Source organism: Brugia malayi (assembly GCF_000002995.4).
Source record: "Brugia malayi strain FR3 genome assembly, contig: Bm_v4_Chr2_contig_001, whole genome shotgun sequence".
Classification (NCBI taxonomy): domain Eukaryota; kingdom Metazoa; phylum Nematoda; class Chromadorea; order Rhabditida; family Onchocercidae; genus Brugia; species Brugia malayi.
The window spans coordinates 4092520-4117256 of record NW_025062476.1 but is presented as its reverse complement, the minus strand read 5'-3'; the positions used below and the strand labels follow the sequence as shown (position 1 = coordinate 4117256).

At 28.4% G+C, this 24737-nt stretch overlaps 2 protein-coding genes and 1 non-coding gene across 3 annotated transcripts; 1 reads left to right on the top strand and 2 right to left on the bottom strand.

Annotated features, from left to right (window-relative positions):
- Positions 1–901: 901 nt before the first annotated feature.
- On the bottom strand, positions 902–2260 carry Bm9429 (RIKEN cDNA 2610036N15, putative; the record flags this gene model as incomplete). Its single annotated transcript, XM_001896511.1, has 4 exons — positions 902–1020; positions 1270–1469; positions 1659–1824; positions 2170–2260. 4 exons carry the CDS (start codon positions 2258–2260, stop codon positions 902–904), a joined length of 576 nt encoding a protein of 191 aa, XP_001896546.1.
- Positions 2261–12948: 10688 nt separating this feature from the next.
- On the bottom strand, positions 12949–13158 carry Bm16759. Its single transcript, XR_006228083.1, has one exon. It is a non-coding gene; the product is annotated as an Unclassified non-coding RNA Bm16759 (non-coding RNA).
- A 5340-nt stretch (positions 13159–18498) lies between these two features.
- Bm374 (Uncharacterized protein) lies at positions 18499–18714 on the top strand (the record flags this gene model as incomplete). Its single annotated transcript, XM_043078344.1, has 2 exons — positions 18499–18587; positions 18711–18714. 2 exons carry the CDS (start codon positions 18499–18501, stop codon positions 18712–18714), a joined length of 93 nt encoding a protein of 30 aa, XP_042934278.1.
- Positions 18715–24737: the final 6023 nt, after the last annotated feature.

The window sequence follows — 24737 nt, the reverse complement described above, 5'->3', positions numbered from 1 at the left end:
ATAACCCGAAGATTGGGATGATTAGAGTTAAAAGGCAGCACAAAAAAGGAGCTATGTATTACTGTTGTGACTGCTGCGAGCAATTTTTTTTTTCTGTCTAGTTCGGTCAAATTCTAATCTCGCATTGTACTGATTTTGTTATTTCTTTATGTTGACCAGATTTCCCTTAATATTTAATATTTTTTTTATAAATATTAAATATTAAGTTAACATTTTCTTTAATATATCTCGTCATTTTCCTTTTCATGATTTGTCAAGTCACTGTCGTAAGTGATATTTAGAATCTCGTTACAAAGAAGGAAATTATTTAAAAAGAATTTTTTTTTTTCAAGTTTTCTGAATGCCTTGGAGTGATTGATCATTATCAGATAATGTGAATGTTGCTTTTAAATTTGTCTCATATTTTTATATTCTAGTCATATTGTTTAAGAGGTCCCTTTTTAATAAGTTGGAAAATGTTTTTTTTTTTTGATAAATTTTTGATAAATGATATTTATGATTTTCTTCTGACATTTGAAACAAGTAATAGAGGATTGAGGAATTAAAGATTTTACTTCTTTCTGTAATTGAAATATATTGACACATATCTATGTTGATATGGGAATGAAAGACTAATAATTAACCAGAGATAGCGTGTCGTATTGGTCAGGAAGCAAGAATTGACGTAAGAAGCGTCACAACGAACCAAACATTTGGGAATCTAATTCCACATCATATGATTCGAAGAAACACAAGATGCGTCGATTAATTTCCTGTCAGATGGGTTTGTCATAAAGAAAATCTATGTTAAATTACCCATAACAAACTTTGTTATGTATTCCAGTTATTATGATGCTTTCCCCTGGAGCCATTAAATCAAAATTTCTTTTGCTTTTGAGAACCTAAAATTGCATTTAAAAAGTCAAGAATTTCTTGCGTTTTTGTTAGTAATGTTATCACGTCGGAATTGTCCCGAAGATGGTGCTGGACGTTTTATTGGTCGATGGATACCAGTTGCTGAATGAGATCGTTGTACATTAACTGAAGTAAAACGAAAATAGTATGAAAAATTGATGAATTAGAGATGATAATTTCATACAGTGAGAATTTCTATAGCTTCCTTTGATCTTTAATCCCATCAAATGATGCATAAATATATAGAAAAGTATGTGCATCCGTAGAAATTTTGACCAATTGTTCATTGTATGCTAGAAAAACTAAGAGAATGTAGACGAGGAAAATAAATTCTGGAAGTTCTGGATGTCTTGATTGGAAAATTGAACAGATTACCTCCTTGACCATTGCCTGTTGTTTCATCGTCTGGTGAACCTTTACGATTCGATGGAAATTTCGCGGCATACTCGGCATTATATTCACTCATATTTGGGACCTCCGAATAAACCATAAAAAACTCACCCGTTTTTAATAATTCACCCATTTTACCGTATGATAAACTCAATGATCCCTTGAAAATTGTCGTAAAACCATTCCTAAGAAATTTCAGTAGTATATTTCAATTATTTTATTTTTAAATTTTTTTTAAAGTTTAAATTTTTTTTTTCTCAAATCGAATCATATGTAATCAAACTTAGCGAACCAGGTCAAATATTTTAAAGTAATGAACTCCTATTTTTTTTTTTTTAACTTGTTAAATATTACAGGCAAAATATATTCATAACATATTCACTGAAAAAGATAATGAAAGATCTAGCCTTAATCGCCAAATATCACCAGCGGAAATATTATCACCAACATCATTCCATACACCCATGAGAACGGAGCCAGTCGGATCAGCAACGCGTATTGTTCGAACATCATGTCCTTGAGGTGTACGTCGTGATTGGCCTGAAAATGTAAGGTAAATCGAAATTTATAACAAAGCACTTTCTCATATTTAAAATGTTTAAATTTCTCTTTAAATTCATTCTTCTTCGATCATTATCATATATAAGTTATGCTCATTCTACCAGTTTTTGATATAATTTCAAATATAGCAAATGAAATAAATGGAATGAAAAACATTACGCAATGAAATAAAATAAATTTTGAGCAGAAAGGAAATATTTCACAAATGATTTGAAATTAAATGAAATGAGATAAAATACAACGAATTATGCATCAATTCAATTTGACAAATTAAATGATGCAAATTATAATTCCAGATTTAAAATGTACAATTAAATAACTTACCAATATCAAGAACAATAAATGTTAGGTTGATATTTTTCATATTTGGCATTAGCTGTGAGATCGAATTTGGTCGAATGATGTCACCTGACATAACTAAAATTTGAAAAATTGATTAAAACAATTGAAAAAAATTCCATATAAAACACAAAACTGTGCAAAAATTGTGAAAATATATGTCATTTATCACGCTAACTTAGTAATTTAAGTGAAAAATATGCTATGAAAATATTTGAAAATGGAAGGTTAGGAAAGATCCATAAACATACTTTCTGTTCAGTAGCAGGTAATTAATGATTTAAAAAAATAAAAAGAGGAAAGAAAAGGATAAATTGGGGGAAAGTTACAATTTGCAATAATTGGAAGGGAAATTGGATGGAAATGGAAGATGTCGAAGGAAGAGAGGGAGAGAGAGAGAGATAAAAAGAGAAATTGATTGCAGTGAAGTGGTATTTAAGAGAGAATAGGGAGAAATGATTGGAGAGAAAAGAAGAATTAATTACATGGAAAGATGGGTATAATTACATGGAAAGAGCAAATATCCATAGATAAAAATATTTAATGATAGAAAGACAGACATGCATAGAATGGACAAAGAATTCAGTTCAGATTTGGAATGTCAAACATTTCAGATTTTAGTAGTAATGCATATTTGTAGTGTAAAGAAGATGTAAGTACGTCAAGTTACGTGAAACAAAGTAACAATTTTTATATTACATTATATGTCACTTGTTATTGATATTATGGAAGTAATTAAGTAAGTAACAATTAATATAGCTCGAAGCAAAATTAAATTATATTTAGCTAAAATATACAAAAATTAACTGTGAACATATTTATTAGTTTAATATAAAATATTTCATAGAAATTTAATGTAATTATCACATCTTATCATATGTAACTAATAATAGCATATGAATCATTTAGGACTTTTTTTAAAATAAAAAAATTAAGAATTAAGAAAATAAGTTAAGAAAAAATAAATTAAGAAAATAAAAATTGGAAAAAAATTAACTAGGTAAAAAAAAAAAAAAGAAAAAAAAAAACATACAAGTTAGAATTTTGCATAAAATTATTAATTAGTTGAATTTGTTAATATTTTAATTTCCAACTTAATAGCCAAATTTTTATTATAACTTATAAAAATATGCATTTTATTTAGAAAAAAAAGTTTTCTTTTTTGTAAAACTTTTAGATATACATTCAGTATTTATTATCAGTTATATATATATTTTCAATAAAGGTTTGTTTCGTTGGAGTACAACTGAAAATTTTCATTAATTTCAGTTTATTCAGTTATCAAAACATTATGATTTGACTTTGCATATGAGTATTTGTGAAGGATTATAGTCACACTTGTTGCAGACATAATTGATGACTGTAGAATCTTGTCATGTCTCGACAAAAGATACGCCAACAAGATGAATCCTGTCGCCAAAAGATGCAGCAAGAAGAATCTCCTCACCAAAAAATGTTACTGAATAGTGACATTCACGAGACTCGATTCCTAATACTGTTGTCACTTGTCTTGTCTGTCAACATATGTCATTTAGGTATTCTTGAAGATTATAGTAGCTCTTTATGTTTTTTCAACTTTTTGTGGCTAAAAGATTATTTCAAAAAATTTTTATAAAATTCTTATATAGCAAAATTGAAAAAAATCATATGATATGATGCGATAAATTTTGTAAATTTGTGGATTAAAGATTGCTTTTTTTAAATATTCCATTGACAATTATATATGATCATTTATCCAGCATTTATCTTCCATTACAAGTTAAGCTTATACGAATTATAAAGAAATGTATAAGCCTAGAATGTTACAATCTGCTAATAAAAAATGCTTAATATATTATAAATCGTACTTAATTTTAATTTTGAAAATTTTTAATCTCATAGCCAAATTTACATTCAATTATTAAAATATTATCAACTGTTTGTTTAACGATTTTTTTTTTTTTGTTATAATCTAAATCTAATCTACACATTATTAATTTGTAGTCAGTTAACAATTTTCCTATGATCAATGTCAACTAATTTTCCCTCGGATTAACTACTTGTAATATTATAACATATTTAATAATCCTTATAGCGTCAATCAACAAACCTTTGTTTTAATTATTTGTTTACATCAATCGATCAACAATACAAACTTGATCGTCAATCAAACAAACAAAAGCTAAAATTTTCTGCCACATATCTCTTCCTTGGTAACTTTTATTGCGGTAGATGGTGATGAGTTCATCATACTAGCAAAATTTAAGTGTAATCTCTCATCCTGAAGATGTGACCTGTCTAAGTAGCTATGTCCTAGATAGCTTGACCTTAATACTGGCAATTTGTGTTTGTTCGAGAGTGATAATATTGGTCATTTGATCAATGCTCCAATGTGAATTTATTAAACTTTCTTTTTTGCATAGATTATCAAATATCGTCGACATGAATGTAAGCAGATCAAGTACAATGCAGATAAAATAATTAACAAAGTTGAAATATGTATTTTTTTTAATCAATTATATTTTTATAACATTGTTGGCACTTAATTATAACAGAATTTAATTTTGCAAAAATTCTTAAATTTGCAAAAATTCTTGGAAATAGTCGAAATTTCATATGTAAATTTGTAATTAAAATTAATTTTATGGTTAAAAATTAATTGAAATCATTACTGGTTGCAAATATTATTATTTTTACATGGTAAGGTTGCTCCAAAGTGAATTTTATAAACTTTCTTTTTTGCATAAATCGTCAAATATCCTCGACATAATGTGTGCAGATCAAGAGCGATGCAAATAAAATAATCCGGTAAGTTCAAAATATATTTATCTTTAAATGAATTATATTTTTTTAACAGTGTTGGCACTTACTTAAAACAGGCTTTAGCAGAATTAAAAATTTTTTCAGTATTAAATTTACTAAAATTCTTAGAAATTATCGATGTTTCATAATGACCCATATCTAAATTTGCAGTTAAAATTAATTTTATGCTCAAAAATTAATTGAAATCATTACTAATTGGAAATAGTATTAATTTTTACATTGTAAGGTTGCTCCAAGTTGAATTTATTAAACTTTCTTTTTTGCACAAATTGTCAAATATCCATGACAGAATGTAAGCAGATCAAATAAAATAATTATAAAAAAATTTTAAAAAAGATAAAACAATGCAGATAAAATAATTAACAAAGTTCAAAATATGTTCATTTTTAGATGAATTATATTTTTATAACATTGTTGGCACTTAATTAAAATATAATTTAACAGAATTAAAGATTTTTTCAGTATTAAATTTACAAAACCTCTAGTAATTATCGGAATTTCATAATGTTGAATTAAAGACCAAAGTTCAAAAAGTTTTTAATCAATCCATTATTTGTCATATTTTTACTTTCTTCTCGTGTCTAACTGCTAGTTTGTGAATGCTCTTTTAAATCCCGAGGGAAGCTTTACAATAGCGTGTACGTAAATCTGTTTGCTTTGGGTACTGCTCCATCATTTCAGACTGATTCAAAGTTGGCAGCAAGTATAGTGGAAGAAGCTGCAAGAAAAGCAAGGGATTAGTTAAAAAAAAATAAAAAACAGTATTTGATATTTCTACTCTACCTGGAAAGCTTGTTGATTGTTAGGAAAAAGTTTCTGAGTTGTCGGAATTATTCATAGTGGAGGGTAATTCTGCAGGTGGTACTACGAAGCAGGGCGTAATCGTAGAATGTTGAAGTAGTACTTGCCTAAAGAGGGAAAATTCGAGACGTGGAACGTGTGTAGACGTGGAATGTGGTTTTTCATCTGCAGAAATAGGTTCTTTAATCACTGCAAATAGGAAGTGAATACTTTGACATTGAAACAACTAGATATTACAAAATCATCATTATGACAGATGGAGATGTTGATAGTTCAAATATAAGAAGTTTGACCTAGCTTTCTTTTTCCGGTCGGTATATGAAATAAAATTTAATTTCAATCCCTAAATTGAATTAAAACCATGATTAATTGAAAGTTTTATTAATTTGCTGATGAATTTTTGCGCAAAACTTAATTACAAAAGCGTATCTTAATATTTAAACTATAAAATGACCACACCATATATGACCAACTCTAGTGCAATGCGTGTGAAATAATCAACTAAGTCTTAAATATCTATTCTTCTTTAAATTAATTGCTATTTTTAGCAGATTCAGCACTTAATTTAAATTAAAATTGATAATCTAGAAGCAATTTCCTTGTTTAATGCACGAAAACTATTACAAATTTTAAGATTTTTACAAAATTCAAAATTTAAATTTGAAATAAAAATTAATTTTAATTGTAAAAATGGATTGAAACTATGACAAATTTAAAGTTTTATTAATTTCGCTACTAAAATATAGTTCAAAATCTAATTATTAAAGTTTTTTTTTTTTTTTTATTATCTAAACTATCAAATGACCATACAATATATGATCAGCTCAGGTGTAATGCATATAAAATAATTAACTAGATTCTAAATATCTATTTTTTTAATGATTTGCTATTGTTAGTAGTTTTAATATCTGATTAAAATGATTAAAAATGAATTTGATATTACTAAAATTTATAAAATTTATTTCCTATTGTAAGATTTTCATAAAAATCAATATACTAAAATTTATAAAATTTATTTCCTACAAATTGTAAGATTTTCATAAAAATCAAATTATAAATTTGAATTAAAAAAAAATTTCAATTATAGAAATGAATCATTAAAAAAAGTAGTTATTTAGAATTTAATTGATTATTTTATGTGCATTACATCGGAGCTGGTCATAAACTGCATGGTCATTTGATAATTTAAATAATAGAAATAATTCAATAATTAGGTTTTGAACAATAAATCAATAGCGAAATTAATGAAACTTCAAATAAGCATAGTTTTAATTCTTTTTTATAATGGAAATTTATGTTTATTTTAAATTTAAATTTTGATTTTCACGAAAATTCCACAATTTGCAAGTGCTTTTGTATATTGAACAAGGAAAAAATTTTCAGCCTTATCAAATCTATTTTTAATTAAGTGTTAAAACTACTTACAATAGCAATTCATTTAAAAAAAATAGATATTCAGGACTTAATTGATTATTTTATATGCATTACATCGGAGCTGGTCATATATGGTATAGTCAAAATGATAGTTTCAATAAAAAAACAAATTTAATAATTAAGTTTTAAACAGCGAAATATTTTAGCAGCGAAATAAACATAACCTTAAATTATTCACAGTTTTAATTAATTTTTTCAATTGAAAATAATTTTTATGTCAGATTTAAAATTTGATTTTTACAAAAACCCAGCAATTTTTAAGAGTTTTTATATATTAAACTGGGAAACAAATTCTTATATTATCAAATTTCATTTTAAATAAGTATTAAAACATTAAAAAGTAACAATCCATTTGATAATTAGAACTTAGTGATAGTTTTATGAGGGAATTGATCATATGTATTGTGGTCATTTGACATCTTAAATAATAAAATTCAGTTTTGAACAGTAATTCAGTAGCGAAATTAATAAAATTTTTAATTTTTCATAGTTTTAAATCATTTTTAAAATAAAAATTAATTTTTATTTCAAATTTAAATATTGATTTTTATGAAATTCCTACAATTTTTAAGGGTTTTTGTATATTAACTAGGAAATAAATTCTAGTATTATCAAATTTTGTTTTAATTAATTGTTAAAACAATTGAAAAATAGCAATTCATTTTAAAAAAAAAAAAGATATTTTTAAATTAATTGATTATTTAATAACCAAGGGAAATGGTCATATACGGTGTTGTCATTTAACAACTTCAATAATGAAATAAAGCTTAGGCTTAGGTTTAAGTTTACGCTTGGCTTAGGCTTAGGCTTACGCTTAGGTTTAGGCTTAAGCTTATGCTTAGGCTTAAACTTAGGCTTAGGCTTGGGCTTAGGCTATATTTCAGATTTGAATATTAATTTTTGTGAAAATCCTGGAATTTTTAAGAGTGAATAAACCCTATGATCATTTGATAATTTGAATAATAGAAATATTTTAGTAATTAAGTTTTGAACAGTAAATCAGTAGCGAAGTTAATGAGGCTTCAAATTAGACATAATTTTATTATTTTCGTTACTGAATTACTGTTCAAAACTTGTTTATTTATTTTTGTAATTTGGAAACAATTTCTGGTTTTTCCCGTTGCTGAGAGAAATCTCTCAATTCTAGGAATTATTACAAATACTTTTATACATTGTTCCTTAACTTTAAGTTTTTCCTTTTTATCGTCATTAAGCTTTTTGAGCATTATTGCAATTAAGATTAAAAGAAATCCTTTTGAATTAATATTTAAAGTTTATTTAAATATTATATTTGCTTATAAGATGTACTTGTAGTGATAACTGGTTTGTATAGAAGATCTGATAACTTTGCTAATAAATCTTTTATTGTATTTATTGTAAATAAGTCGGAGAATGAGTATTGATTTTAAGTATTGCTTATATCAAAATTTCAAAGTTATCATAGTTATCATAAATTTATCATATTTTTATAGCTTTATTATCATTTACAGTTTCAGAATCGTTTCATTTGTTAATCAGTCTTTTTGATTTGTACTTTCAAAATAATTTTATCTGATGAGTAATTCATTTTTAATTAGAATTCAAGTTGTTGCATAGATTAAGCAATATTCCGCTTCAATTAAAATTTTAATTTGCTTTTTTCAAGACAATCTTATCAACTGAAGAATACATTCTCATTAAACATTTTAAAGGAACCTTATTTATTGAACTATGCATTCTTAATTTATCATATATTTTAAGTAATATTATCACTTTATTACTTTCAACTAATCTCATTGATTTCATTTTCAATTCCATTTTCAAATTTCAAACAAGCATTATCGCCCATTTTATTTTTTACTTAAATTTGTTTCTCATTTTCATAAAACTATTTTTTATTGTAATTTTTTAAAGGGAAATAATTGTTTAATTGCAGTAAAAAAAATGACAGACATTAATTATATTTTAAATTCTGAACAAATAAATGTTATTACTAATTATTGTATTAACAATTGTAATGCATTTAATTTGCTATGCAAATAACTGTACTATCTCTTTCACTGAAGCTACTGGCTTAGATTATTATTGATTGTTGCCTCCTTTGAGTAAAGGCTATTGCTAAATGATAAAGCAGTACCTATAATATAGCATCGACAGGTGATTCATTTGTAAGCATACCTTTATTGTATTTAATTTAGTATAAACAATTAATGAAAATGTGACAATAAATGGTTGTTGTCACATATAAGTGACTGACACTAAAATGATTACCTGAATCAGTTAACTAGATTTAATAATAATGATGATAACAAAAGATAACAAGGTAGGGCGAGGGAGAGAGAAAGAGAAAGGTAGGAGTGAGATTAAATTATGAGAAAATTATAAGAAATTGTACATTTGTTTGATGACAATGACCGAACAAAAATAGGTTGAAGAGAATGATTTTATTTTTTTTCGATGATACGTGAACAAAATTATCATCATTTACTTCGTCTTGAAAATCCTTATCACTTCACTTATTCAACAAATGTAAACAGAAAATAATTTCAACCATTTCATTTTAATTGAAATTTCAATATTAATTGAATTAATCGACTACTACTACCAACTAATCAACTAAGTGATGAAATGATCAAACGATTATGTTGTTTGATTCAATTTTCAGTGTAACAAAATGCATCGATGAGAAAAAGTAAGGAATGCATATGATAAGATAATTAGTAGTGAATGATAAGAATGAAATATTCCATTAATTATGCATACGGGTAGTAGTAGTATTTGTAATTAAGATAAGGAATGATAAGGATGATCAGACTGATTGTATTATCAATAGAAGTGATAAAAATTAGAATGTACTATTAGTTAAAATGATAAGATTAGCTACAAATAAATTGAAAAATTATGTGCAAATAGTACAAAAATTAATACTAACACTTAATTTAAAAAAAAAAAAATACCAAACAACAAATATAATATGCTTATCTGAAAAGTATAAATTGAAATATACCATTAATTAAAATGATAAGATCACTGTGAATAAATTAAAAAATTGCTTATAAATGGTAAGAAAAAAGAATAGTAAAAATTAATGGAATATTATTAAATAATCGATTATGCTTCATATTCATTTGCTTTATTTGATGAAAGATAAAATTAATAAAAATGTTAATTTTGCCTCTTTTTCTATTTTTTAAAATTTTAATTTGAAAAAAATATATAGAAATACATGATTTATATCAGTGAAAAAATAAGGCAAATCAATTTGCCTTATTTCTCTTTTTTCTTTTCTTTTTTATTTTTTTGCTAATTTAACTCTAAAAATTTTACTTCAGGAAGGATATGAAATGAAAAGAGGTAAAACTTTGCAAATCTGTGAAATAGAAATATTAGTTTTCTTCTTTTTTTCAAATTTTTTTTTTTTAATTTTTTGTATTTTAAATGAAGCAAATTGCTAATTTAGTTTATTATTGAGACTTTTGATGTTATAATGATTTTGATATTTGACTAACTTTTCATTTCATTTCTAATTTTTTCTACTCTTAAACTATTCATTCTTATAGGATAAAGTGAGAGGAAGAGAGAAAGAGACAGAGAGAGAATGAGTGACAGAGTTGATAAGAAAAATGTCTTCAACTTTTTTTTTTTTAAGACATAAAAAAGTAGGTTAAGTTGAAATGACTCATAAGTTAAGTTGAAATGATTCATAAGTTAAGATGAAATGATGATTATATTCCCACATTAAATAATAGTATCAAATATTATTATATTTAAAAGATATTTAATTTATAAAAAAACATTTCAAATTGAAATGATAATTTTGCTAAAAGAATTTGTCACATTAATAATGTGTCACAACATTTTTCCATTTAATTTCATAAAAATTAGGAAAAAAATTAGTGAGAAAATGATATGATTAGAGTAATTCAAATTTACTGTGATATGTTTGAATTTCAAATAACATAAATATGATAATTCCACATGGAACAATTTAATTAATTGAAGTGGAAGAGAAAGAGAGAAAGAAAGAGCTTGAGAGAGAGAGAGAGAGAGAGAGAAATAAGGAAGAAAGGAAGGAAGGAAAAATGAATGAGGTAACTTGTTAACACAGCAAGCTAATAATTCGCCCATCTTATTAAACGACATTTGGAAGATACGATTTGACCTGACCTGACCTGACCTGACCTACCTTTTCTTTTTTTTCTCGGCAATAATACTAGTAGCAGTAGCATCTGTAATGTTAGTAGCAAAAGTCTTTCAGTTTCATATATTTAATCCATTCTTCTATCTGACAATACTTTTGTATCTCTAAAACTTCTGCTACGAGTTTCAACTAATCAAAATTGGAAACTATCTAAAAGTTTATTTTAAAATTTTCTATCTTTCACTATAACTAAAATGACTATGACTGTAAAATAGTATAACTCATAAAAATCTTAATGACATAACTTGTTAAAAAAAAAGGATTTGAAGCATACATTAAAGTCTCATTTCACGTTTAAATGTAATGCGAATTTCCTCGATGTCACATTGCATTTCGATCTAATCTAATTGTATTTTCCATGAAAATACTTTACATCTTCCTTTTTGCAAGTTTTTTTCCAAATTAAATACTTTGAAGAAAATAGAATGACATAAATTTGATTATGCACTAATTAACAAATCAAACATCAATCCAAAATTCTTAATTTGTATGCATTCTAGTTCGTTTAAGCATTCGCTTAAGTGAAATTTGAAATTTATTAGCAATGAATGTTGGATCAATGAATTATAAATGTAAGATAGGCGCAAATGACGTGAATGATGTTTTATTTTTCACTCCAAAATTGTCGGTGGTAATGTGTTACTAAATGAATGAATGATTATTATTAGGAAGAAAACATATTTTAGAGACTGGAATTTCTATTGGACAAATGAATGCAATTTAGCTATCATATAGTGATGCGCAATTGGCACATCTCATATTCATTCATTTACTCTTTAACTGTAATACTAAACTCTGTCATCCTTTAATATTAGCTGTTTGCTTGCATTTCTTTTTCCGTTTCATCATTAGCTGAAATTTGATATTAGATAATATTAGAAATCTTCTTCCATCCTATCTCCCTGCCCTCCCTCTTACCCTGCCTCCCGCTTATCTCCCAGCCCTCCCTCTTACCCTGTTCTCCTGCTTTTCCGCTCTTCTTCCTTTCTCTTTATACTCTATGTAAATCATTAATAATGAAGAAAAGATATTTTTCTCTCAACAAGAAATAAAAAATTCATATAAATTTCGCTTACCCTTTCCTCTTCCTGATTCTCTCCGATATTCGCATCGTCAATTTGGTAATCAAAATAAAGAAGTGAGTTAATCTCAATTAAATCAAAAATCATTTCATCTTTACATTGACATTCACATACACACACATGCATATATATATATATATATATATATATATATATATATATATATCACGACAATTTTGTTTTACGAGCATTGGTAAGTGAATCTTCCTTGACAACAGCGCCACTTCTATGTGAACATACACTATACACATATTAGGATATGTATGTGTGTGCATACGTGTGTAAGTCTACCCGATCTATGGGTATGTGTAGGTGTGGGTTGTATGTTTGAGTGCAACGGGTCTATGCGTATGTATGTGTAAGTGTGTAAGCGGGCTTATCTATGGGTGTGTGTGTGTGTGTATGTGTATTGATGAGTGATGTGTAATGTGCACTGGCCATTTATTTGACCTTATTGATATGGGATAGACCAGATCGCAGGACATTAAGCCGGATGGATGTAAATACTCATATCCGTTCCATTCTCTCCCCTACTTTCCTTCTCAGCTGTATACACACACACATACACACACAAACATGCACAGACCACACACAGACATACACACACATACACATATATATTTTATACACCAAGCAGAAGCAGAAGCAAATTATCTTGTCCTTTCATCAATTCATTCATTCTATTTACCAGTCATTCTATTTCCTCTCAGTACTGACCACTTGACCTAGTGTTATGTGACACATACAGGCACAGACACACGCACAGACCTATTCAGTTAACATTCCACAGAACACACACACACACACACACACACATGCCATGCATACACTTATCGCTCTTCTCATCCTTATCATCAATTCACGTATAAGACACTATTGTTTTTTTAAATAGCTGAAAATTTTTAGAAAATATAACTTTGCAAGGGATTACAACGTTATCAGTACATTATCTATAATAACGAAACTTGAACTGGTAGACAATGATTTTTATCCTTGATCCACTCTTATCTTTTCATCCTTATCATTGCTTCATTCTTATCACTGATCCACTCTTATTTTCTTATGCTGATCACTTCCATATAACATAACATAACATATATCGTATCCTAATTTTATGAATTTTTAAAAAAATGTCCGACTTTTGAGTTTTGAAAATTTTCATTTTTATTGATGCCATAGTAAAAGTACTGATGCATACCTTATTACGTAATACACTTATTACGGTTAATATTTCTTTTTGTTTTTTTTTGTTCCAATACAACGAAACTCGACAAATTACAATTTTAAAGTGCAATTGTAAACTACGAGGATTGAGTAAGTTTCAGTTTCAGTTGTCACGAATGCTTTAGTACAAATTGAGTAATCGTCAAAACTTTATCCTTCCAATTTTCGAAATTTGAAAGCAAATTAAGTTTTTTAAAAATGAAATGGAATTGATCAGTTATGGACTAATAATCATCACAGAATTATTATTTGCATTTTCAAAACAATATTGTATCATCTAGTTGATGCAGATTATCCATTGTTGCCTTTTCGGTTTCCGGAAGATGTTCAATCTGTTCATCATAAATTTATGAAAAAATTTTGACAATTCAATCCTCTCACTGACAAGAATTCACTTGTTGAAAAAGTTGTACTCTTACTTTCATTTCAATTATCTCTTCGTCCTTCAAATCTGAACTTACTGGATGCAAATCTGAACTTACTGGGTGTCAGCTAGATTAAATTTCTTTTCCGGAAGAACGAAATACAAACCGGTAGGAAATCTTCTGTATTAAGCATGTGATACAATGAAATACTTCAATTTTTTATAATTTCACTTATTGCTTCATATATGAGCTAATTGAATCGCACATTTTTCTCTCTCTCATACCTTACTTGTATCTATCTTATCACGTCCGATTAACCGATGATTTCGGATTGTCAAATTTTATTCCGATAAAAGAGAATAAAGTGTACGGAAGAAGCAATAAATGGACGACAATATGTCCAATTCATTGGTCATATAATTCACAATTCCCCTGATTTTTCCCTTTTCATTTCCAAAAGATGGCGGTGATAAGTAGTGGTGTGGCGTGACTTGACAATCATCGCTGCCGCCGTCGCTGCTGTGACAGTGGCAGTGATGGTAATGGCTACTGGCCTTGCTGTTGTCATTTTATCACTTAACACCCGTGCTTTTCCTCCTATTATTGCTATTATTAATGATCGTTTCCTACACACACACACACACATATCATTACCATACGCAAGTGTATTACATCCTCACACATACATGCTATGCATTTTAACAGGCACATACACGTACCTGGGAACTTAATCCATACGTTTACTCGGGAAATAAATGATTGCTTTTGTTTGAATTCAAATTCAGTTTAGAAAAATTGATTAATGATTATGCATATCCATATGATGTGTATATGCATACATTTGTATGTCGTGTGTGTGTGTATGTATATATGTATGTATGTGCGAGATGTCAATTAACGGTGGTAGCAACAAGAGTATGACAAAAACAAGCTTGTCTCCAATGATAGGAACAAGAAAGATGCAAAGTTGATTTTGTGGAAAACGTATGTATGTAGGTATGTCTAAACATATGTATGTAAGAATGTATGAATGTATGTGAGGAGATATGTGTATGTTTGAATTTATGTGAGGAGGTATGTGTATGTGAAGAATATTCAAAATTTTAAATATTCAAAATTGTTCGTTTCCTAATCAATTTAATATTATGTACCATTTGTGTTGTATTATGCTAATATTTAAATATGCCGAGAGAGAAAGGGACAGAGAGAAAAAGGAGAGAGAGAGAGAGTTGGAAAGACTAGAAATAGAATAATTAATATTTTTTTAAAGGGGAATGACAAGTTTTATTGTAGAAATATATTGAAGGGAAAAAATTGAGAAAGTATTAAATTATGATATGAAATATATCGGGAGTGAGAGTAATTTCTTGTTTTTTTTTTTTTAACTATACAAACGAGCGCTATTTCCTTCTTCTAAACCGATCAAACGATATCCATTGAACAATATTCATTTCAATTCAGTTCTGATTCTTAGGTTGTAAATTTACGAATTTACACATTTAACGAGTTTCTTTTGGTTTTTGATAAAGATGAATTTGAATTACAGTGATGATGAAGTGTCTATCAGTTGTAAACAAATTCGAAAGATCTAACAAAATTATGGTTACGTTTGTTCATTTAAAAACTTTTTGATCCTTTAGTTTTGGGATGACAAATAATGCTACTGATGTGCTATATTTATTCAAACCGTTAAAAAGAAATGAGAAGTGAAATAATTTAGCTTGGAATATTCAAATTTAAAGATTTCTAAATTTCTCACTGCTTTCTCATAGATGCATTTCAAGAATTATTCCTGTACCCTTCTTTCTTATCATTTTTTAGCGATAGCTTTCTTTGTAATTTGATTCAATGCCCCAATGTTATTTCATATTGATCTCTTATTGTTGTTGTTTATTGTTCGTTATCATTTGTTATTGTTAGTTGTTGTTCCTGTTTGTTGTTATACTGTTTAAATGCACTGTTTATTTGAGATTTCAATACATGCGATAATTCACAGATCCTTACATTATAGCAAAGTTTAAAGCTCACAGATGAGGAATGTATGAAACATTTATGAAACACTTCATGAAATTTTTCAAATGATGAAATTTAATGTTGAAAATTACGTAAGTTATAATGTTTACATTATGGCAGAGTTTTAAATTCAAATTAAAAAGTAAAAATTAGAAATTTTGAAGAAATGTTTTTTTTATTTCAAATGTATACAATGCTTAGATAGATATTTGATATGCATAAATTTTCATTTTTCTTTTCAAAATTATCAAAATAATCTCCCATTATCAGTAGCAAAATGGAACTATCATTTTGCTTATATTTTAAAAGTATGATGAGAAATATACTTCCACTTTTTTATTGATGAAAAAACTTTTAAAACAGTTCCTTCCTTAAATACATACATGCATACAAACACACATACATACAATTCAGTTCAGTTCAGCCTGTCATAAGACACAAGACAGGATCGTCCTTCTCCTTTGTTTCCTTGTTGCATGCGTGTCTGTGTATGTATGTGTGTAGTACATATGCATGTGTATGTATATATATATATATATATATATATATTTGTGTATGTGATGCATAAGTTAGTCAGTGTATTATTTAGCAATAAGAAAGTATTAGTAGCATTGATTTCAATTAAATTTGTTAGCATACAGAACCATTTGTTAAATAAAATAAAACAGATTTATCAAAAAATGAATGAATTAATTGTGTAAAGTTGATTCTGTTTGCACAATAGTAATAATAATAATAGTAATTTCAAATTAAATAATTTTTGAATTTAACAAGCAATGTTCTATTTATTATTGATTACAAACCTAAAATGAGAATAAATAGGTTGATATAAAATGAGGAGAAGTTAATCGTTTTTCATTTGTCTTAACATATTGCTTAAAAATTACAAACTGTGCGTAATTTGAATCTTTTTCCTTTTTTAATCATATTGTAGTCTGTAAGTGTATTATTTTATTATCCTGCAGAGATCAAGCAGGGTAGCATTTCATTCTGGAGCAAAACATTCGCTTACTGATTATTCTTTATTTGCTGACATCCGGTCTTTTTCCGTTGACAACCGGTTTTCGCCATTCTACATTTGATATTTTGTTTTTTTTTAGCAACAACTAATCAACTGGAATAATGCAAAGAGCAGAGAGGTAACAAGAGAAATGAGTAATAAAATTTCTATTAAAAATTTGATATTCAAATGATTTGCTTAGAAGTGTAATAATTTGAATTATACATAAAATGTAAAACTTGTCCTTGTTTTATTTTTAATATAATGGTAGAGAATGCTACTTTTATAGCTTTGCTATTAACGTTTAGTATCGTTTACGTGAAATTTGATAATACATTTACGTGAAAATGCGATACGAAATTGTTTATTAAATACGTCGATAACTAACTCGTTCATTATAGCTTATGGATATTATAAATCTGTTTAAACGAATATATCGGTTAATTATTCATATTGTTCAGGTACGAATAATTCTTATTTTTCTAACTTTTATATTTGCTGTCAATTCTGCTTTATGTTTACGTATAATTTTACTTCTAAAAATTCACATAAATATTTTGTGAAACATTCAAATAGATCATTTCGCTTGAAGAAATAGAAAGTTAATGGATGAGTTGATCGAATTCATGTGATCATATTGATCGCATGATAAACGATTATGCAGATGAATGGAAGAGGAAGTTGAAACATAGTATCAAGTTTTGCATCATTACTTAACGAACAAGTAAGTCATTAATTGTTACAGTAGGTAATAATAAATGTAAAAGTAACATACTGATGACTGTTTTCAGACTTTATAAATGAAGAAATAAAGTGTAAACTATGTTTGGTTAAGATGGAATGGGTATTACAAATGAAAAATTGGGACGATTAAGTGGAAGCAAGTAATAAATAAAGTTAGTGAAAAGTAAAGCAAATAGTTAATGATTTATTTTTTTACATGTTTACAATAGCATCATTGCTAATTTCAGTGTTTTTGTAAATTGATAATGCTGAAAATCAATTTGATATATTTGTATATTGTCTATGCATTATGTTATACTTATATTGATTATATTTAAAAAAAAAAAAAAAAAAATGACTTCCCATTGTACTATGCAGCGATTTATAATTTCTAAAGAAAGTGTAATGTAAATTGTTTCATTGTAATTTTATTAGAGTGTTTTTTAACAAAAAAAAAAAAAAAAAATAGTTTAGGTAAAATATGAAACCATTTTAAAATTGTCTAACTAACTATTCTTGGACAAAAAGAGCAAAATTTTACGGAATTTATTGTTAACGAGAATATGAAAAAACTTTAGGAAGATTTAGAAAAAAAGAAAACTTTGAACTAAATTTGTAATATCTTCATTCTTAGATCATTCAGTCAAAGTGTAATCATTTCAATTTCAGTTTTGTTTTTGTTTTTGATAAATGTATCAAAGTGTGAAATATTTCTTTTTATTTTTCTATGGGTGTTATATTTTGAGAGAAGCAAATTCGAGAATTCAGGGGAAAAAAGAGTAACATTTTCGATATTTTGTTTTAGAAATCTACGATGTGTTGTGCTATAATGTGCTTTCTAGTTTATGTATAAGTATGTATGTTTGTGTGTATTTTAATTCAAGAGTTAATTCTTTTTTTAGATGATAAAAGCAGAACGACAAATGATGGTAATAACGATGGTAGTGATGGTGTGGTAATAGTGGTGATGATGGTGGGAATAATGTGGCAGTGTAAGGAGTGAAATGTATATGTGGGTGGTGGTAAAAGAACAGACGAAGTTTTGTTGATCGAGTTTCTACGACTGATCATCGTCATTAAACCTATAGATACACTCACATGCATGTATATACACATACACACAGATAGAATGTTCTGTCTGCATTTTGGTTGTTTTTAAAAGTTCATTTCTGCTAGGTACAATAGCCGCAGTCAGGTGGTATGAAAAAGAAAAATTTAAGAAGAGGGATTTTCCTTGTTATGAATTTGACACTTGTCGATATTTCAGATACGTTGATCAATAGTAGGTGGATAAATGAATTTCGTGTACTGCTTTCAGAAAGACAAAGGATTACGGCTATATTCAAAAAACAATCCTAAGCAAAATGATCAGGCAAGTGTGAATGTTAACATTGTTGTGTAATCTTTTGTAATATTATGAAACGATTGGTAAGTGCGTAATTTATTCCATTGTATTTACAGTATTTAGAATTAACTTCACACATCACATTTTATATTGTAATAGTGTTGTTAATTGTGTTGCACCGGTAAATGAGTGTGAAATCCCACTTAGTATTTGATTATAAGATATATATTAGTTTTCAACTGAACGATAAAAATCTTCGAAGATAGCCGCACTATTTCAATACCTGACCTCTGAATGTTGTAAGGTCAAGAAGAATTAGGATAAGACAGTAATGGTAATGATGTTAGTTATCTGTTGTTATTGTTAATGGAGGTGATAGTGATAGTGGTTCTGATATGATATGATATGAAATGAGAAGATAGCAGAGTGTAACAGTAGCAATTTCATTTCGATCATTCATTCGTTCGTTCGTTCAATAATTTTCACCCCGTAACTATTGCTCACTTGACACGACACCACACCCTCCACCTTGCTATCCATACATCCTCTTTCCTCGACAACCTTCCCTGCTTGTTGTTTCTCTTTTCCCCTTTTCCCCCCGCACTTCTTCGCCCTACAGTTGCGATCACATTTTGTATCGTTTTTCTGGTTGTTAAGTGTGTATGCAAGTACGTATATATATATATATGCGTGTGTATGTATGTATGTGTGTGGTGTGTTTTTGTATGTACGTACTTGTGCACGAATGTATGTGTAAGTTGTAGTATTTGTGGTCATCGTATAGCAGTAGAGGAACCGTCGGAGAGATCAAGCAAATGATAGGAAGCAACATGATGGCCAGAAGTCATCCATCCATTCTTCAGCATTCAACTCGAGGACGCGACACATGCAGGTGATTGTTTGATTGAAGTTGATCTATTACTTGTCATATATTTGTATGCGTATGTCTGTATATATATATATATATGTGTATGTCTATCTGTGTACTTGGAATATATGTGTTGTATTTGTTTGCGTATGTACACATCTATCTATCCATCAATACACATCTAGAATTAATAGAAATAAGTAAAGAAGAGACGTAAAATTGAATTATGTGTGGTATAGTTTATTGGTTTCATGTTGATTAATAATGAATGATTAGTTGTTGTCATTGTTGCTATTAGTATTGATAGCGGCAGTAGAAGTTGTGGTGTTATTGTTTAAAGTGATGAATGGGTGAATGAATGAATGGTTTGTTGAGGAAAAAAGGGTGAGTTATCAAAACGTTGTTAAAATAAGCAAGTAGTTCAATTATCACAACATATTCAATGTTCCATTACTCATATTAACTCATGTTAGGTTATTTCTCTTCCAAATATAATTAACCTCGGATGAACTGTACTTTACATGTATGTCAATTCTTACATCAATGTTTGAATAGGTTAATAAGTAGGTGTATGTGTTGATAAATACTGTATATGTTAACATGAAGATAAGATATATTTGTTGTGTATACTGCAGTGCTAGTTGCTTATATTTAGTTCAAGAAAAAAGGAGCTTTTAAGATGATGGGATTGTATAGCGGATGAATTTATTTTGTGGTCTCTGTTAGATTTGCCTCAATTTGGGATAGGAATGAGACGAAGAGGAAGAGAAGGAAAGATTGAGTATAGCAAACAATTAGCCCTTTAAAGCTCTAAGTTGTCGAAGTGCATCATCAACAGCAGCGCATGGTCAATAGCAACAACAAAAATAGGGCAACGAGTTATAATATTGAATAATCTCTGTGTGTGTGTGTATGTGTATGTTTGTATGTGCATGTATGTATGTGTGTGTATGTGTAAGTATGTGAGTATATGTTATTTATGTGTGTAGATTGATATATATTTTATATATAAATATCAATCTACATATACATTTCATATATATGTAACATATATTTTGTATGCGTGTGTAAGCGAGCAACAGCAAGCATAGTTTAATGGGAGCAGGTGTTAGGGTAAAGAGAAGGAGACGAGGGACAATTAACGGTGTTGTTGTAGATGCTTCTGCGGGTGATGGTGCTTCATATATTTGCCATTTCAATCCATTTTGATGCAAAATGGCATTTCTATTTTGTGTATGTGACGATGTAAATGTGTATGTTAGTGTAGTGTGTGTGTGTATGTGATATGTGCAGTCGACCGACCATTGAATAGCAATGGTTTTTGAGGGTTGTCATTGGTGGTGCTGCCAGATTAGATGGTTGGCTTAGTTTAGTTTAATAAGTTAGCTCAGGAAAATTGAAGAGACTGAAAGGAGGAGACAAATGAGGAGGGAAGGAAGAAAGAGAGGAAGAGAGAAATAATAGTTGTAAGAAATATCATCAAATGATGATGATGATTGTGATGGTGATGGTCGTGTTAGGGAGGGAAAGGAAGGGTTGATCGGACGCCAAACGAGTAGGACAACTATCACCGCTTAAATCGTCATCGCCATCGTTTTACAACCGTCATCGGTGTCGTTGTCGATTTCAGGCAGCAATAGAAGAAGGAAACAGTTGCAGTGGCAGGAGGAGAAGGAAGGAGGAGGAGGAATAATCGGAGAATAAGTATGTTAGTGCCACAATCGTCACATACATAATGCCCATCATCAAAATGGTGAGGTGCTATGCTGCTGTTACAGCTGCTACTTTATTATTCGTTTCTATTTCTGTTCAATTTTTGCAGTAATTTTAACTTTTAAGATTAAATAACATCTGATTACTTATTATGGAAAAGGCGGAAACATATCGCACGACAAAAAATGTCCCATAGGGTACAATGTATATATTATTGTCACCGCTACGAGATTTATCAGTTTTCGTTCTAATCAGTGTCGTCATTGCCATCGTCAGCTTCGTTATCATTGATTTCATAGAAATGGCATCTAAAGTAGCCAAATCTTAAATGAATTACAAACAGAGCGAAATACTCTGTCATTCTTCTTTGTCGTAAACTTTCATTTAGCATTTATTCTTTCCCGCTTTTAAATATATTTTCATATTAGTCGATTCATGAAAACATTTAAAGCGTTATAGTAATGCATTCCACAATTATGCATAAAGCTGTAGCTAATAATTGTTGCATAAATTAGTTTAATTTTAATAGTTTGTTCAGGTGTTTTTTTCTTGGTTTTCCTTTAGTGATAATGTGGCGCTGATGATGCAAATTTCTTCTACTTTTTTTTTTTTTTTTTTTTTTCAATTACTAATGCGTTCGATTCTCGTTATTTTTCCTATGACCACTCTGAACTTTTTGAAAAACTCTCAGTTTCCCTCTGAACTATTGTGAATTGCGTAACATCCAGTATACATCAATAAGGAGTAAAATTAGTTATGAAGAAATTACTGAATAATATGCTTGTTAGGAAAACTAGCTATGGAGAAATTACTGAATATGCTTATTAGAAAATTACTGAATGGTATTCCTATTTAAGATTGTCGGCATTGTCTTCATTCACTGATTGGTAGGTTGAAATGTTTTAAGGGGAGAACAAATTTGTGCACATTCGTGGTTAGATAATGTCGCACTTCAATTTCAAATTTGATTTGTGCATGATGAGAAAGAATTTTGAAAATCAGAAACAAAAGGCAGGAAGGAGGGATTGATTTCTTACTCAATCCTCTTTTCACGTCGTTGATGAAGTGTGTCTCTGTTGTGTTATTGCACATTTTCTCGTTTTGCTGCTGCTCTTCATCCCTTTGTCATTAAGAAAAAGAGAAAGAGAAGGAGAGGGACGAAGGAGAGTTTTCCCTTTGTAACTGGTAGTGGCAGTTAAAATTTTCGAAACTGATTCGAAATATCTGTTTCATCTTTCCGTTCTTTTTGCTCAGATAGGTGAGATTTATTGCGCAAATGAATCAAAGTTTGAAAATGTTTCCGGTGTTGCTTTTGGAAGTTATATATCGACACATACACTGGTCAGATTTTTTCATATTTTTTTTTTTTTTTTTTTATTGCATGTGATAGGTGCTACTGTTACAACTAATTATTATTACTATTATTATTACCATTGCTATTATCATTATTACCACTATTATTATTTTTAATATTGGCAGGTTTATTCAGTTATTCTTGTTAGCCGAAATGTTTATTATCTGTTTAAACAATGGAGAGCATTATGTTCACACATTTTTGAGCACTAATTAGAAATTAATCTTAACTAAAGTTGTAGGTTTCAACATTAATAATTCATGTCTTTATTGTTCTGTAAAATGTTGAGATAGCATTCTTACTGATGTCATGCATTTCCATATCCTACATTATATCTAGTACTGGTCGGATGAATTAGTAAGGGGCTAATTATTTGCCCTTAAAAACGCAGTTTTTGTCGAAACGTTGACATTAATTTTAAAAGGCTTTCGGATTAATGCTTTTATGAGGCACTTCAGAGTAATAAATAGTCTTGATGCTAAAAGTTTTTCTTAATAACAGTGCTAATGCTGAAAATACACTTCTGAAAGCCGATCTTGCTGCTAGAAAATATATCGGAAAATTAATAATTTAGGTACTTTTATATATACGTTAGAAATGTATTTTAAAATAGTTCGGAAAGTGAAAAGGAATGCATTGAACGGCTTTGACGAGTATTACATTTGGCGTGTGAGTCGTTGGGAAAGATTTTTCTCTCTAGCGTGAAACATCTTCCTGTTGTTTCAAAAGTGCATTTTTTTTTAAACTTCAAAGCAGTCCTTGACTAGCAATTAGTTATTTTATTTTTACATTTCATTTTGTTCTACAAAACACGCTTTATTTTCATAAAATTTCAACCATGTGGGCTGAAACTGGATTTTTCCCTTAAGGTATTATCCAATTTATAATCAGTGAAAATATAGTAAAACGTTGTTTCTATAAATAAGGTAAGATTAGTTGGTAATTCATGCAGATATAAGGTAATCATTATATAAGTTAACAATTATTTCAGTAATTTGTTTCGTTCCAACAAATTTTTTTTTTTTTTGTAAAATATATATTTTGATTGATATCGTTTCTTTCCTTTTTGAAATGCTTATTCAGCTGCTTTCGGGAAGTGAAAGGGTAGCTACGTTTGTATAGCAATGAAATCGAAATGATTTAAAGTTGATTTTGCGATGTACAGCGCTTTTATTTTCACATAAAACTAAATGGGAGTATTTGTTCGTAATTTTCATTCAATAACTTTCAATTACATTTTTTTTTGCCACTTTTCAAAAGGGATTGTAATCTAAGTGAGATTTAAAGTGAAGGAAAACTTGGAGATGAGGATGTAGAAGGCAATAAATCAGAATTAGGTGGAGTTGATCATTTGTGAGGATTTCGGTGATATTGGACAGCGGGGTTCGGAAGAAAAGTGATGGGATGATTAATATGGTTTTATGTATTAATGAATTTGTAATTTTAATCATCAGTTATGGTTATGGTTTTAATTATCAATGGAGAACATCTATCCTTGGTATTAGTAAAATTTTAACGCCGATGATTAGTTTAGGATATTGTTGCTTTTTTAACGTATTCAATAAAAATTTCGTGTGGATATGGCTTGCCGATTTTTTGTTTTCTTGACCGATGTTGACATAGCTAATTAAATAATATTTTGCTTTAGT